This window comes from Trichosurus vulpecula, chromosome 1, assembly GCF_011100635.1.
Source record: "Trichosurus vulpecula isolate mTriVul1 chromosome 1, mTriVul1.pri, whole genome shotgun sequence".
In the NCBI taxonomy this organism is placed as follows: domain Eukaryota; kingdom Metazoa; phylum Chordata; class Mammalia; order Diprotodontia; family Phalangeridae; genus Trichosurus; species Trichosurus vulpecula.
In genome coordinates, this window is record NC_050573.1 from 287,931,082 (window position 1) to 287,949,353 (window position 18,272).

At 34.4% G+C, this 18,272-nt stretch overlaps 1 protein-coding gene across 4 annotated transcripts in view; it reads right to left on the reverse strand.

Moving 5' to 3' along the window:
- The window catches only part of EYA1 (EYA transcriptional coactivator and phosphatase 1), a 159,649-nt gene extending 144,759 nt beyond the window's left edge, over positions 1–14,890 (reverse strand). For 3 of the 4 annotated variants that reach the window (XM_036765897.1, XM_036765889.1, XM_036765883.1), the window contains exons 1-2: positions 14,865–14,890; positions 12,918–13,045 (exon numbers count right to left, since the gene is read on the reverse strand). In XM_036765897.1, the coding sequence (XP_036621792.1) occupies positions 12,918–13,041 (124 nt within the window). In that variant the 5' untranslated portion in view covers positions 13,042–13,045; positions 14,865–14,890. Of the gene's footprint in view, positions 1–11,582; positions 11,655–12,917; positions 13,046–14,864 lie in introns of all 4 variants that reach the window. The other variant, XM_036765859.1, reaches the window with a different exon arrangement.
- Positions 14,891–18,272: the final 3,382 nt, after the last annotated feature.

Here is an 18,272-nt window from a genome sequence, read left to right on the forward strand (position 1 = left end):
GTATGCGTGTACACATGTGTGTACATATCATCGTCATCATCATCATGAACAATGTTTCATTGAATTTTTCCCTGAGCAATAACAGAAAAGGGCTGAAATAAAAACTGAAGACCCTCTCTGCCAATACCTGGCAAATTAAAATATGGGAAAAAATAAAGAGCAAGCTTTATAAGTTAGTTTTACTGCAAAATGTATTACAGGTTTTTTAATGCTTTTATAAGACACAAATTAGGAGCTTACTCGAATTCTCTTTCAGAGTTATGGTCAATAAAAATAATTACAATAAGACATTCCTATAGGACTTTAAAGTCTACAAAGAACATTCTCTAAAACTGCTCTGGGATGTAGGCAAATACGAATATGATTTTACCTTTTTTATAGGTGAGGAAACTTAAGGTCAGGCAAGTTAAATGGCTTGCTCTTTATTACATGGCTAGTAGACATCGAACTGGGGTGTCAGTCTAGATTTCCTGATTCCAATTCCAGTACTGTTTCTGCTATATCATAGAATATCAGTATACAATAAACCAATTTAAGATAATGAGCTGAGAATATTTTGCCTTAAAAATGCAAATAGGTATATATGCCCCATATATGGCTTTTTATAGCTTAGAATTTGACAGTATTCCTGGAGGAATATGATTTAAAGTTATCATAATGGTCAGAGACATTGTCTCATTAATAAATGGTACCTCAAAGACAAAGGGAATTTTATTTTCAAGGACTCAAAGGCATTATATTTGTATCTCCCAGGAAGAATACTGTATCACTAAGCAATATGACCACTAGAGGAAAACTAACAGTCCCTGGAATAGCTCTGATTCCTTGGTGAACTTTACAAAGTTAATGAAGCCAAATTCAGAGGGGAAATTGTGAACCAACCTACCAACTGAATTGGAATATTTTCTGAGATTGAAAGAATTTTGAGATTGGTTGTTATCAAAATTTCCTTCTTAATGCACAATGCCTCTACTATAGTCTGATTCCTATGACTCACCATGGTGCTCTAAGGCTATACCAGTGGAGTGCAAACTTTGGTAAATCCTATCAAGTGCTAAAAACTTCAAGTGTAAGCCCCAACATTAGGCTGTCTTCTGAAAGCCACTCTAGGTATAAATTCATTAAGAAAACTGCCCTCCAGATGATGAATATTTTTGGCCACACCAATTCAGCAAAACTGCCTCCAAAGGCATGAAGAAGTAGATATCCTCATAACCCACACTGAGAAAATAGTAACTCTTTGTCAAGAGCTCCTTCTCCTCAATTCCATTATCCTATAAATCCTTGATGTCAACTTGCACATTTTATCTCCATTTTCTAGTTTTTGATAAAAAAGAAACCTAGTCCTTATCAAGGCCAACCATTCTAACTGTATCTTTGATCCCATTTCCTCCTGTTTGCCCTAAAAGCTTGCCCTTCCAATAACTCTCAACTCCTTTATGAATTTAAAACTGTTCCTATCTTCTGGTTTTTTCCTATTTCCTTCAAATATGTTGAATTTCCCCCCATTCTTAAAGGGAAGATACACTCAAGATGTAACATTCTGTATATTTTCTTCTTGTTATTGTTAAATTCATAATGGTGGGCAAGGTCTGTATTCTTTGCCTCCTCTTTTTCTCCTCTCCCTTTCTCCCCTATTCCTTGTAATCTGGCTTCTGACCTCAAAACTCATCTGAAACTGCTGTCTCCAAGTTTATCAACAATCTCTAAATTAACAAATCAGATGGTCTCTTGTCAGTATTCCTCCTTCTTTACCTCTTCGAAGCTTTGCACATTGTCCCTTGCTTCTTTTTGGGTATGATTCCCCCCCCCCAGTTCTTCCTAGTAATTATCATGCTACTCCTCTTCAGTCATCTCTGCTGGATCATGGTATACATTCTACCTACCATATATGACTATACCCCAGGGTTATACCATGGGCTCTTTTTTCTTTCTTTATCTCTTCCTTCAGTAATTTTGTCAGCTCTAATAGGTTCAATTATTTTCTCTATGCCAAAGAATCCTATATGTTTAAGTATATCTACACACATATATATAAATATACATTTATACATGCTTGCCGATAGCCACATGTGCATAAATATATCCTTGTACATGTATTCATATATACGCCATAGCTAGAGCACACCCATATGGACATTTATCTGTGTGTGTACACACATAAAAGCATGCAAACCTAGGTGCTCTTCCAAATTACAGATTTGCATATACCTATTGCTCATTTACAACTAGATGTCTCATAAGCATCTTAAAGCTTACTGTGCCAAAAACAGGAATCATTATCTTCACCCCCAAACTCTCCTCTGTGTTTAACTTTTCTACTTCTGTTAAAGGCACAGCTGTCTTTCTAGTTAACCAGGCTCACAGTGTGAGAGTCATTCTCAATTTTTCAATCCTCCTTGCCCCTCATGTCCAATCGGTTGTCACGGTCTTGTCTGTTCTACTTCCACAAATTGTCTCAAATCTGTCTTCTCTCCATTCACATGATCCCCTACTTTAGACTTTGTCACCTCTTTTGTAAACCACTGCAATGGCTTCCTAATGGGTCTCAAACCTCCCCAATATATTCTCCATTCAAAACACCAGTGGCACCAAATTATTTATAGGATAAAAAATCAGCTCCTCTGCTTGTCACTTAAAACACTTCATTATCTGTTTTCAATCAACTTTTCAAAGCTTATTGTGTTTTACTCTTTGATATGACATAATATGAACTGACATAATAACTGCTCCCCATACATGGCATTCCATCTTCTGCCTCTATGTCTTGGAATATCAGATTGACTCCAAGCCAGGAATGCACTCCCTATGCCCTCTGCCTTGTAGAATTCTTAGCTCTCTGTGCTCATGCGCTACTTCCCGCCTATCTTGATCCCCACCGTTGCTAGTATTCCCCTCAAAATTATTTCATATTTACATGTGTCTAATTGACTGGAAGATAATTAAGGGTAAGGACTATTTTCTTTTGGTCTTTGGACCGCAAATACTTAGCACAGTGCCTGAAACATAAATGTTTATAAATGTTATAATGAATGAATCAACTGATGAAATAATGTATCTTGCCAAGTACTGAAGTGATGGACAATATTACTACCCCACCTCAAATGGAAAAACATATCTCCCTCTTATGAATATTATATTCGTATAGTTTGGTCACATAAAGTGAAAGGACAACAGACATAGTCCAAATAGTATCTCTGTATCCCCAAGACATTAAAAGGAAAAAAGGAAGGTCTTTACAGTGTTGGGTAACAGCACCTGCTATAAAATTAATGTGAATATACAGATAAGAATTAAATAGTATGAAAAGTCCTAGTGGGGAAATGGAGATGGAATAGGTTTCTATTCAGTATGGCAGTACACATATTGATGAAACCAGAAATTCAACAAAGTAACAAGCAAGACTATTAAAATGAAAATAACGTCAACTCAAAATGTGAAATTTGAACTTTCTTTTATCAAGCTTAGCATAGGAAGATGGCTAACATAGTTAGAATGAAGTTAAAGCTTTGATAGCTAGTAAGAGGGAGAAAGTCAACTTATACATCTGATGAGTTTTGAACTCTGTGTAGGCATACAAGTCCAGTAGTACCAAGGAGCCTCACTATAAACTATATATTGATTTCACACCAGGGAACCGATTCATAGATAAAATGCCTTAAAATAAGGCATTCTTTTGGTCTCGAGAGGCCACTGGATTGGATCCTGTACAGATTTGCTATAGATTATGCTACAGATTATACTGCAGAATTATATTCTATAGCAGAAGGTATCATAGTCAATTTTCAATGATTTTATTATAAATAGCATTGGAAGATGATAGTAAGAGTTTCAAATCTTTCAACAATAAGGATATTAAACTACAAAACATACACAGACACTAAAATTGCCAAATTTAGGTTTTCCTGCCTCCTATTTTTTTTAATATTGAAGAAATATCCCTAGCAGGACAACAGTATAATCACAAGCAACTATGTTAATATGGTGCAAGTTAGAAATGTTTCTACCTTCAATATGTTTACTCTATGTCCACAGAGCCTAGATCTTACAAAGATTAGATAGATGAACAACAATGATAGTGAGCAACTCTTCCATGTATCTCAGGATATTTAATCACAAACATTTTGAACACGTTAACCTTTTAAAAGTTACTCCAAGTGTTGTTCAATTGCTTTTTAGTAGTGTCCAATTCTTTGTGACCCTATTTGGGGTTTTCTTGGCAAAGATGCTGGAGCGATTTGCCATTTTCTTTCCCAGCTCATTTTACAGATGAGGAAGTTGAGGTAAACAGGGTTAAGTGACTTGTCCAGGGTCACTTAGCTAATAAGTATCTGAGGCTAGATCTGAGCACAGGAAGATGAGTTTCTCCGACTCCAGGCCCAGGACTCTATCCACTGTGCCACTTAGCTGCCCTACTCCTAAGTGTGGAAATCTGCATATGACAGTTTATTTATTTATTTATTTATCTATTTGCCTATTCATTCATTTCTCTAAATATTTTTATTTATTTTTTGGTATGGTCAAAACTAAATGAGAAAGCACTTAAAGTGTTTCAAATAGATGGAAGTATTTTTGTTATAATGAAACAACATGAGAAAACAACAAATACATATAAGTTTTTAGGAATCTACATTAAACTATGTTAAAAATTTTTAAAAGAAGGTTTACTTAAAGAGTGTCTTAAATGTATCTTCTATAATTAAAGAAAAGTCAGTCATGAAAATTAAATTAACCCATCATTCCTTCTACATGCAATCATATCTAAAGTTCATTTCAAAATGCATACAATTCAACCACTTAATTCAAGATTCTATCTGAATCATAATATTAGAAATATGAGATACCAACTCAGACATGCACTTTAAATTACTATCAGAATCCTCCAAACCCTAGTGAAGCAGATGAGGATTCTAACTGCATCTAATTTGGCTTCTCTTAAAAAAAAAAAAACAAAACCAGTCAATTAATGTGTTAAAAAGTAAGCTTTTTTTTAATTGCCTTAATGTTTATATGGAAAACAAGAGAAAATTAATACTTAGAACTCTAGGGTAAATAACACCCCCCTCAAAAAATTGAACATCAAAACCAGTAATGTAAAATGGTTGACCTTAGGTCCAAATAGATGAATGATAACCAGAGGCCTAAAGGAACAACTGATTTATTGCCTCAAAATGAGGATAACAATAGAATTTTCATACTGGGAGGAGGGGCAGCCTTCAAAAATCTCATTTTGTAGATGAACAAAACATAGCCTAGGAAAGCTGTGATGTGACAGAGGTTGCACAGATAGTGGAAGAGGTGAAACTAGAACCCAAGGTTCCTGATCCTCATTTCCTTAGTTACATCAAGTTGTTGTGATTGTTCAGTAAATAACAATCGTACAGTCACTAAAACCTTGAGATTTTATGCCAGAAATTGCTTCTCACACCTTGAGACAAACAACAGCAAAAATTCTTAACATCACTGCCAACGGCGTCTTTGAGAATAAAACCACATTCAAGAAATCCTATCTGACTTGACCCCTGATATTCATCTATCATAAGATTAATTTTATTCTCCACTCTCCAGCTATCTCCTTCACAGTCTTGACATGTCTTCTGCCTGTCAGATAACTTTTACACACCACTCCTCCCCTTCTCCCCCAAGTCTTCCCCTACGACTTTGGAACTATGAACCACAATTAAGGTAACTGCCATTGTTCTTGGATGCTTAGTGGTAACATATTCTGCTATGGCTTCACTCACTATCTCTGTAACTTTTCAGATCAAAGCACCTCTTCAGGCCACCATTCTTCTTTATGTATCATCCCTCCCAGTAGAACTTAAGTTCCTTGAATTTCCCTTGAAAGAATTTTAGCTCCTTAAGGGCAACAACTGTCTTTGCTTTTTATATTCATTCATAGCTAATGTTTTATTGACTTTAAAATTTACAAAACATGTTATTATATGTCATACTATTCGATCCTCACAACAACTGTGGGAGATAAGTTATGATCATCCATATTTTACAAATGAGGAAACTAAGGAAGGCAGAAATTAAGTGATATGTCCGGGATCAACTAATAATACTCTTAGAATTTGAACTCAGCTCTTCCTGACTCCAAGTCTAGTGCTCTATCTACTGTACCATCTAGCTATCTCACTCCCAAAAGCATACTTCTTATTTTTTTTAAATTAGATTTTTTATTTACCACACTTAGTTCTACATGTTCTTGAGTTTCAAATTTTCTTCCCTTCCCAGCCCTCCCCACAAAACAGCATGTAGTCCTATACAGATTCTACATAAACTTTTGCATTAAACTTATTTTCACAATATTCAAGTTGCAAAGAAGGATTATGACCAATGGAATGAATCATAAGAGAGAAGAAACAAAACCAAAAAAGAAGGGGAAAAAGACAGCAAATAGTTTGCCTCAGTCTGCATTCAGACTCCACAGTTCCTTCTCTGGATGTAGCTAGCTCTCTCCATCATGAGTCCTTTGGAGCTGTCTTTGAGCCTTGTATTGCTGAGGAGAGCCAAGTCTATCAAAGTTAGTCACCACAGAATTAATATGTCTGTGGTTATGTACAATGTTCTCTTGGTTCTGCTCCTCTCACTCAGCATCATGTCATGTAGGTCTTTCCAGGTTATTATGAAGTCTGTATCTTCCCTATTTCTTATAGCACAATAGCATTCCATTACATTCATATACCACAATTTGTTCAGCCATTCCCCAACTGATGGGCATCCCCTTGATTTCCAATTCTTTGCCACCACAAAAAAGAGCTGCTTTAAATATTTTTGTACATATGGGACCCTTTCCTACTTGTGTGATCTCTTTGGGATATAGCCCTAGGAGTGGTATTGCTGGGGCAAAGAGTATGCACATTTTTATAGCCCTTTGGGCATAGTTCCAAACCGCTCTCCAAAATGGCTGGATCTGTTCACAACTCTACCAACAATGTATTAATGTTCCAATTTTCCCATGTCCTCTCCAGCATTTATCATATGTATTCATTTTGAGAAGTCTTGCAAGAGTCCCACAAAAATGTTACAATGATACAACCTAGGTCTCTCAAGGAATATTAACTCTGTCAATCAGGATGGTAATAGGAGCTACTTTCCCCACTTTCTGCTAATATCCCTATTAATTTTTCATTAGTGTTGTTTGTAATTTATTGTTGTTATTAGCACTAATAATAATAACAATACACTACCAACCACAACCTTTATCAACATATTTAGAAAATAATTCCACTTTAAGTGGATGAAATCTAATCCCAACTGAAATATTTGGGTTTTCATTTTTTTGCCATGCAGATTTTTTATCTTCATTTCAGACTTTTAAAACTTGAGAAAACTCTGTCACCTGATGTCGATCTCTAAACCCAGGTTATGACATCTTAGTCATCAATATATATGCATTTTACACTTTGTGACTCCATTTGGGGTTTTCTTGGCAAAGATACTGGAGTGGTTTGCCATTTCATTCTCTAGCGCATTTTACAGACAAGAAAACTGGGGCACAGGGATAAGTGACTTGCCCAGGGTCACACAGCTAGTAAGTGTCTGAGGCCAAATTTGAACTCGGGAAGATGAATCTTGATTCCTGACTCACTATCCACTGTGCCACTTAGCTGCCTCTATTTATTGAACATATTCATGTATAATTTAAAGTATTCACTTTTATCGTCCTGAAAGTATTCATGCAACTGGCTTATATTCAACTATGATATAATTTTGTATAACACTTTGTTAACATTTTTTTTGTAAATGTCACTGACACTAATTATCAAACTATTATGAATATACTTAACATATTTTAATGCATTATCTCGTACACTAAATTTTCTTTTAATTGTCTATTTTGGGGACAGATTCTGAGTAGAGGATTCATTCAGGGTGATCTTGGGAGTCAGCATTACTTGGAGGTCTTCATAGGATCAGGAGATTTAGAGCTAGAAGGGGCCTTTAATGATCTAATCCAAAATCTTCACTTTCAGATGAAAGAACTGAGGCTCCGAGATGTTAACTGATTTTCCCACAGTCTTGCATGTGGTATGTGGAATAAGTGGCACTGGAGTCATGGTCCTTTCACCCTCTATCTAGGTTGCTTCTCCTTTCTTAAAAGTCATCTTTTCTTTTGTATCACCTGCATTTCCCAAGTTCCATTTTGTTTCCATTGCAGCACCAATGTTCCCTTAGGCTGCTCTCTTAATATGCAACTATTTGGGGGAGGAGTTAGAAATTAAGCTTTCACATTAAATAATTAAAAGCTTCTTCAGATCCACTTCCCCTCAAGATCATCAAAAGAATAACGTGGCACACTGGACAACAAGTTAGGAAATCCAAGATCTAATCAGATTTGGTCTGTGTGATCTTGGGCCAGTCTCTTGACAGGTGTAGGTCTTAGCTTCATTATGGGTAAAATTAGGATGAAACTGAAAATATTTAAGGTCATTTCCAGCTTGAAATTTAATTTGGTGTTGATAATAGTAGAGTAAGGAAAAGTACAAAGAGGTTGAGGTATAAAAAAGACAGCCTCCTCCATAAGTTTGCCACCTCTGTGACTACAGCACTTACAGTACTGAAATACTTGTTAAGTATAGATAAAAAACTATGGAATATATATATGTATGAAATGTACACATATATTACATATGTGTGTATACACATATATGTATGTGTATATATATATATATATATATTTTACTAAGTCTACACTGCCTTTAAAAAATTCTCATCACTTTCCTTCCTTGTTCTATTCCCTGCCCTTTGACTTTTTTCTCCCATAGCTAATACATGTCCTTATCTATTATTTCATTTAAACTACAATCAGAACTCAAATCAGAAAAAATTATGGCGGTGACGATGACGGTAATAGTAATAATGACAACATTAATAATAAGTAACACTCAGAGGAAATTAGGAACTGGGGGTGGTGTTGGTGGGAGAATCTAAAGAATGTTGAATCATGAGATACAGGCAGTGAGGTGGATCCATAGATAGAGTTCTGGATCTGGAGTTCACATGGAGCTCAAATCTGGCCTTAGTCACTAGCTGCGTGACCCTGGGCAAGTCACTTAACCTCTGTTTTCTTCCATTTACTCATTTGGGGATAATAACAACACTCGTCTACCAAGGTTGCACTGACAATAAAATGATATAAGGTTTGTGAAGTCCTCGCAAGCCTTGATTTACAGGCTTTAAAGCATTGCGAAAATGCTGATTATTATTATCATTACAAAGAAATCAGCACTTATCTATTTCAAATAGTATGAGACTTGAAGGGAAAAACACAGTATTTGAAATCATGGTTCCATGTCCTTTTTGTATTTATCTTTTTGATTGACCATGAAAATAGGCACTGGCCTGTGTACTCAGGGCATCAAAGACATGTCTTGACCCCATAACCAGGGGCTACACATATGATGTAACACTCTGCTTTCCCTTTGCATTCCCTTATTTGTTTTTTTTTCTGATGAAGTGATGGTAGATGTTCTTGAAGACAAATCCTTGTGTTTACTTTTTCTTGTAGAAAAGCAGAAAAAGTTAAGATAACCATGAAAAGTGTAATGGTAGACAAGATGTATGTGGGTAGAGCCAGTGTAAAAATGTGTAGGCTCTGATGACCTAATGATTTTTGGAAACAATTTCCAAGAGTATTTCTAATTACCTTCCTTAATTTCTAAAAAACAAAAACCATGTTGATCATTGGCATCTTCCTTTTTTTGAATCAATGTTTTGTTTTTGTTAAGGGCAGAGGCTGACTTCTTGACTTTTTGTTTTTAGTAATAAGAGTTTAAGATTTGGTTTTCTTGTTTTGTTTTCCAGTGTTCCATGTCATTATTATCCACAAGAGACTATGGTACTTTCCTGGATTGTTGTGAGCATACAAATGAGATAATATTGCAAACTTCTCTGTAAACCTTAAACAGGGATGACGAAGGAGAGAAAAAGCATTTACATACTACCTACTATATACCAGGCACTGCGTTAAGTGTTTTTATAAATAGTATCTCATATATAAATGCTAGCTATTATTATTGTTATGGCTAATTGCAACATTTCTATTTGTTTTGAAACGGGCAAAAGTAACAAGGAAAAAATATACCAGAATGACAAGGCCATAGAGAGGAGTCTTGGGTAACAATAACCTAACAACCCTTAATCTTCATTCCTCTAGAGTTGGTCAAGAGAAATGAAGGAAACACAATAGAAGAGACAGGTATAACAATCAAATAATTTGAAGCCTAAATTGGATAACAATAATGTTAGCTTCAAATCCTCCAAAAATTTCTGAATAGTTTTATGTATATTAGAATATAAACTCTACTCTGTCATTTTAAAGGACAGGTTGGTATGGCATATTCTAAACATGAAATCTCTTCTTTCAAAGCAGTGTAGGTACCTAAAATCACAAAGCTCAGCAGGATAACTAAATCCTAGTCTGGGAAATCTATACTAAAAATGACAGTAATGACATAGAGATATCAATCTAAAAAGTCTCATTTTTGCATCAGTGCAAAACATATCTGAAAATGCATTGAGCAGGATCAGTGACATGTCTTTCTCAGAGATAGCCATTCTATTACCTTTTTTTGAGACAATCAGGTTTAGGTGGCTTACCCAGGGTCACACAGCTAGTAAGTGTCTGAGGCTGAATTTGAACTCCGGGCCTCCAGACTTCAGGGCTGGTACACTATCTATTGCATCACTTAGCTGCCCTGAAACAGCCATTCTAAGGCAGGTGTGCCTCCCTTATCACCTCCCTTTCCCCTTTAGAATTTAGGAAATGAACTTAGGATCTCTAGGTTATAGAGCAATGTCCAGTTAGCCTGTGGACTGAATTGGGATGGTGGAATCTTATGGTGTGTTGACTGCTCATGAAATAAAAATAACCTCCTGATGTACAAAATTTGTAAAGCCACACTACTCCAAATCACCTTCAAACTTATGTAAAATGTGTGTGTGCATGAAGAAGTTTACCATTCCACATGCAAGAAAAAGAGCAAACCACACATCACTACAACGCGGCACTCCATAGAGAAAGTCATCACACACATAGGATACGTCCAAACGATGTGGCTTGATATTTTGTAAGACTGTTTTTTAGCAAAATGGTAGGAAAGTTGGGTTTTTTAAAATTACTTATGCTTAATTCATCCATTAAGATTACTTCAACTTACGGTTGAGGCTTTTTACTGATACATGGAACTAGATGATGAGCAAACTGACTTACTGCCCAACTTAAACAAGAAACCTAAATATATTGTTTCTTGATGGCTTACCATGTCAACAGACAGAAGCTACAAGTCTATAACTCACAGGCTTAAAAAGCTGAAGTGACACACTTCTAGTCACACAAATACAAAGTGTCAGAGGCAGGCTTTGAAGGTAAGCCTTCTTGTTTCTAAGGCCAGCACCTTATCTACCATCCACTAGACAGTGTATAGACCTGCTCAGGTGGTTACCCCAGTGTTTGAAATGACTTAGAAGGTTTAGAAGGGTTGCCCATTTTCTCTGTGATGCTTCTCCTAAGTTCTCTACCAGTATCTTTGAATGCCTGCTAACACCTGTGTGTTTGTGCTCACCACAGTCACACAAACCTGCAGTGGTCTGAGTACTCATATTTAAAAACCAGGCTGCAGTGTTGAGCAGAGTCATGTTGTCACCTGAAGGGAAAGGCCAAAAGAAAAACAAAAAGAAAACAAGAGCTGTTCGGCTTTGTGCTAGATGTTGCATAAATTTATAAATTTTTTTGTATTCCTATAATTCATATAAATTAAGTTTAGATAATTTTTTTCCTAGTGTAAGTGAATGAAAAAAGTTTCTGGATGGAAATTCATTATTTCTAAAGAAGATTTTTGTTTTGTTTTTCTCAAGTAAAGGAAGACAATTTAACAAGTTATCATTTTATATGAATCACGCAAATAATTATTACTTAAAATCTTACTAAAATTTTCTGTTGGGTATAAAAATATAAACCCCAAATTACATGAGAAACAACTTATTTTATGTAACTGTCTTATTTGTATTATAGTGAATTATAGGAGGTACAATTTCCTGAACTTCTATTGGAAACAAAATCTCTGCATTTTCCAGTGTACAGAAATTTTAAGTTTTATAGGTTACAGTGGCTCACTGTCTCTGCTCTTCTAGGGCCAAGAGTAAGCAAACAAAAGATACTTACATTAGGTGAGAGCAGAAATAAACAGTATATTTATATACACACATGCATGATTCATGTTATTACAGCTAATGTTTTCTATAAGGCATCTATGTAAATTTTTAAGTTTTATAAATGCCCAAAGCACATGTTATCTAAAACAGGCAATCAGATATGAAACTCTACAGATGAATTAAGCCTATGATTTAGAAACTACCATAATTAGTCATAAAATATGTATACAACATAATTTCAACTAAGATATATTACTTAGTTTTAATACTAAAATGCTTCATTATTTTAAAATATATTTTATAAACCAGTGATTTGACTTTTTTATATGCCCATAGCTTAAAGAATAGCAATAGATAATCAAATATTTTATTATTTTAAAGTGTCACAGTTCACCCAAATTAGTTATATCTATTAAAGGGTAGTAAAAAATCAGATAATTCGACATTTTTATTGCTTCTTTAATTGAAAAATGGTCAATGACCAGTTATTGATATTTAAGAATAAACAATAATAGGACATAAGACTAATCAATAGCAATACTTCTCAGTGTATGTAAATGGAAAATAACTCATCTTACAATAATATAGTTAGTTAATTATTTGCAAATATATCTTTCTAGCAACTGGAAAATAAAACAGCAATAGTTATATTCATGGGCATAGCCATCAAACCATAGCAAATTTTTAAAAAAGGTCCATATTAACAAATGAAAATACCAAGTAAATAATAATCACAAGGAAAAAAAAAAACTCACCTTCTGTGCCATTGGGTGTCATGGAATTGCTATTTATATGAGCGTTATCAAGCTTTGCACCACTGGGGGATTCACTACTACCACTTAGTCGGCTATGTGGGCTGGTTAGATCCTGCATTTCCATAGACCTAAAGACAAGAAATCTTCCATTTGACAGATGTATTAAATTCATCACACCACTCTTTAATGTGCTTGCTATTTGATACCTTCTTTGAAATACACTTGTAGAAATTTTCCTTGTATTCTTTTGCTTTTTTTTTTCCTTTGGAAATCCAAATGATTGTCTTATGTTGTGACTTCTGGTAGCACCATTATGATGTTAACAGCCAATGAGAGATATCAAAACTTATATCCATGAAAGATCACACTGTGATTTTTTAAAAATTCTATTCAATCCCTACTTTCCTCCACCCCAAACTGAACAAGTAGTCCTATGGGTCCCAGCTCAATACATCTATTTTTAATATTGAAAGAAGAAATTCAATCATGTTACAAAAATGTCTAAATCCTGTTACAAAGATGTTTAAAAACACTTTTTTCCACAGTAGAAAAGTTCCCTATGTATATCCATTATGTAAAGGACCATCATTTTATTGTAGAGTATGCCCCAAAGAAGCAATAAATTAGCACTGTGTACTCCCTCATAATTTACCACCCAATTGTAATTTAATGGGTCTCCAAACCAAATAAAACACTTGAAGCCTACAGTCTAGTGACAGGGAATGAGATATTCCTGATGCATGTGTTTACTCTGGCAAACTACTTAATTGTTCCTCTGTTTCCCTTGAAACAAATGCAGCATTAAAACATTATTATGTCGGCTCACTTGTTTGCTTTGTGGATTATATACAGCGTGCCCAATTGAAAAGGGATAAGGCCAACATACAGGGAATCCATACAGGCATTAGGCTGCCTTAGCACTTGCTAGTACCTCAGCTGTCACTTAGTCAGGGAAATAAGAACAGTTCTACTTTAATGCTGCAATTTCACATTTTTACAATATAAAAACAGTTAAATTCCCTCTGAAAGTTCTTATATTCAGCAGTTAATTATTCTATAAAGGTACACCAATATGGAACTGCCAGTTTAATTTTGTAGTCTGTTAATAAAGGGGGTGGGGTAAGGAGGGAGGATTCATTTTAAGTAACTAAAAAGCACAGCTACACACTGCTTTATTTATTAGCCAAGATTTCTAAAAAAATTTGAATAACTCAAATCCTTCCTCAAAAGAGGATGCATATATTATAAATGCATAATATACACAAATGTAGACGTGCATGGATATCATGCATTTATATGTCGTACGAGGTGTCCCAAAAGTCTTGGTGCAGCTTTAGACTTTAGTAGCTTAAATTAATATTAACATTAATAACTTAAAGCTGTACTAAGACTTCTGGAACAACTTGTACATATGAAGCTGACACATGTATGTATGTATATATACACATATATGATGTTGATACTCTTTACTCTTCACTTACTAACTCAAAGCTACTACAAGTTAAAATTTTAGCTTAAAAGATTTCAGTTTCAATTATGTAGGGCCACTTGAAATATTCTCAATATTTCAATAGAAACTTTTAAAAACTTTCAAGTATTTTTTCCTTTTAAAACTTAGCAAATTCACCTTCACTGCTGAACTCCAACCAGAATTCCTTTAAATCCAGTTAATTCTCGACTATTTCAGTAGGTACTCATTTAGATGGGCCTGCCAGATATTTATCACAGTGAAATGATTATTGGCTCATAATGCTTTTTTTCAGGCTCAGTTTCTTATTCCATTTCTTCTTACAAACAACAATCTTACATGCACAGAAAGCTGCTAAATGGTTTACAATGAAAATTTCTGCTATTAATAGTAAGAAATTAAGAAACTGTATGTAAAAATTGAGGGAGGATCATAAAGTGTCCTCTTCAATAAAAGCCCAATATCAATAATGCCCTTACCTGCAACTTGAGGAAACAGCAACATCTGAACTCGTTTGATATTTTTGCACCTGTGGTCAGGGAGAAAAATTAGACGCTGTTGTTATTCTGCCTCAGTATCCAGGCTTAATTATACAAAGCACATGGCTGAGGATGACAATACAGCCTTTAACCAAAAGAAAAAAAGGGGGATATTGCAGCAGTGAAAGGCATATTGTCTATAAGTTGAAGTCTCAACTGTTGTTTCCTCTTGCAGGTCTATCCTCCTCCCCGTGTTAAGGGGGAAGGCAGCCAAATGACGGGATAGTGATTCATCACTGGCCTATGACAGCTGCAAACTGGATTACCCCTCCCCCAATCAACATGCAAAGCAGCCTGGGGAAGGCAGCCTGCAAAGGGTGCCTAGGAAAGGTAGCTATTCATCCAATCAACATGGTTAACAGAAGTAGTTCAAGCATTAACCCTCCAGCATCCTCAGAAGATCTTTCATCTTCTGTTATCACTGATTGAAATATATTTCCCACCCACCCCTGTAAGTCTTGACAGTTTCGTATCCTTATCATGTTGAATTTTTTCTACTTTTACTCTTTGTCCTTCAACCTTCACTAGAACAGTTTCTAGGTAACTCCATTTAATGCCAGCCTGACTTAAAATAGCAAAAAACCTGTTTCCCATGATATATTCTATGTAGAGCCATGCTACTTTTCTCATGTAAACATAAAATAATTAATATTGTTTCATTGCCTAAAGAATCAGAATGTATTTAGTCTTTAGTTAATTATCTGTCAAGGCTTGACCAGAAAATCAGTATATTTAGTATTTCAATAATTAACTCAACATCTTGGTGAAACAATGTTGTGATGGCCCCTTTTGTTATTAGATGGATTTGCATGTAGTTAGGATGCAATGAATAGTTTAATATGCAGCCTTTGATATCACAGTCCTTCTTCCAGGGACACTGCAAATTGCCAGCAGGTGATAAAGTTCAGGTGAAGATGGGCTGCTGACTTGGAAGCACAAGGTAAGTCTTCACCAGCGAAGAGTATGTATTCTACCTAGTGTTTCCATGCCAGTGATTTCCAGATTTTTGATGTGTCTTCATTCAACCTGAACTGACATCACTAATGATTATAGAATAGAGAAGAAAAGTAAAGCATCTCAAGTGGCATAAATATTATCCAGGCAAACATAATCTGTGTTTAAGCTTTGTTATTTCTAATTATAAAATTTAGAAACTTTTTGCATGAGAATAAAGTTCTCAAAGTCTGACAGTTTCATAACATTAGATATTATTTCAATGCATGCATTTCTATTATGTGTATATAGGAAAAAAACCTTAATTAAAATAAATTTAAAAGATTAGATGAAAATTTAAATTTAAATATATTCCAATAAACTAAGTCAGTTTGGGGGAAGCAGAGACAAGCTTCTAGAAATTAAAACACAGTCTTTTTTAAAAAAAAAACCTTAAACTCAGGATAAAATGATTAGAAAGTATAGCAATATGCCTCAAGGATATATTCTCCTATTGCTATTTTTATACATCTAGAATATATTATAGGTGAGAAATAACTGTTTTTAAAGTGATCTTGGCTTAATTATGAAGAAGTTTATTTAGTCTATACTATCAGATTACAAAAAAATTCTTTTATTGATTCTTCTATTTTTATATTTGCTAGATATCTGTGATAACTTTGCTATTATATAATTTAAAATGGTTACATTTTATACTTGAGGTTTAACTTATAGAATTTCAATTTCAAAATAAGATACTACTAACTATAAAGGAAATTTTAATACGAGCACAAATGAATCTAACACTTTCCTTTAAAAAAAAAACTTAAAGGTGTTTTCAAGACCACATCATATTTCCGCTGAGCTTGGTTCAAGTTATCATGTACTGCACTTTTTACACTCCAAGATTTGTGAAAGTCCACATCCACGATCTTCATTTCATTAAGTATACTTCAGATATATTCCTTTGTGTCTCGAGGATTATTTAAACCATGTGTTGTGTGTTACTGTATTTAAAAATGACTCTTTAATCAAAATAACTTTAAAACAACTAATCCTCACTTAGGCTGGTCAGCTGAATCCACATAGTGGTCCAGGAAAAATAAATCTACTCTCAAGAATGCGAATGCAGACAACAATTAGACACAGATGTGAGCAAAATTAGTTACAGTTTACAAAATGCTACACTTCACATGCTTTTAGTTTTTTTATACGTAGTTCAACATTACAATACAGTAAGGAAAATATACTCTCTAAAGGCTTATCCAAAAGGACGCCTATTTCTGATTGATATTAATTGTGTCTTATGATGTATTATGCTTAACAAAAGTTGCTATACTTGGTAAGATTCTAAATTACAGTATCTTCCAAAAGTGATTAAGGTTATTTTCATTAGGAAATGAAAAAAAGAACACATTTCAATGGGCTTCAGAAGAGATACAGTGAGGCATCTAGTTAATTCAAATTTATACTTCTTTGTATATTTGCAAAACATATTCTCTGCAGTGTCCTTATTTGGAGTTTTAAATGATTTCTGTATATGCATTTCCTATAATGTACCTCACAGGGTTATATATAATTCAAATGCTTAATTTTAAATCATTTCCTCTTTATCAACAAAATAGAAATATCTTATTGAGAGGCTCTTATAAAAGACAAAATAAAATTGATAAGAAGGTCACAGAATTCTACATTTAAGAAACTCAAACTGGTAACATTGACTTCTGATTAGTTAATGAAGTCTTTTAAGTTTGCCTTTTTTCTAATTAAATTTATAATTCTTCACAGATGTAAGTTTTGTTGATGTTCAATTTGTCTCTCTCATTTTGTTAAACCTCACAGAGTACTTCACCAATCCATTGAATAGCCACATTAAATCTGTTAATACCATGCTCTTCAACCCCAGAAATTATTTCCAGAAGGCAAACTTGCTTTGAGAGATCATCAAACAAGACTTAAGGTACACATTTTATCACATTTTCCCTACCACAGAGCTAGGGATGCAGAGGAAAATTCATGACTTTTGCACTGTTTATTATACTTTGCTAAATTACAAATCAAAAGCATCTGACAGAAGATCATGTATGAAGCCAAAAAGTTAATAATGTTCTGTGAAAAGTAAACTGTAAATGGTAAGGGATTCTAAATCTCAGCAGCACAGAGCAAATAAAACATAGGTACTTGTCTAAATTATGGGTTTTCCATAGGTTTTTTTTTTACTTGCTAGAAGCAATTTTTATAAAATGACTGTAATTTAAAACATTTTTTTAACTGAAAAGAAATTTTCAAAGTGAAAGTACCAAGCTTATCCAAATAAATAGAGCTGGCAGGCAAACTAGTTTTGTTCAACCACAGATCGACCCTAGTCTCCACCAAATCTGAAAGACAATAGCTATTTTCTCATCAGACTATTTC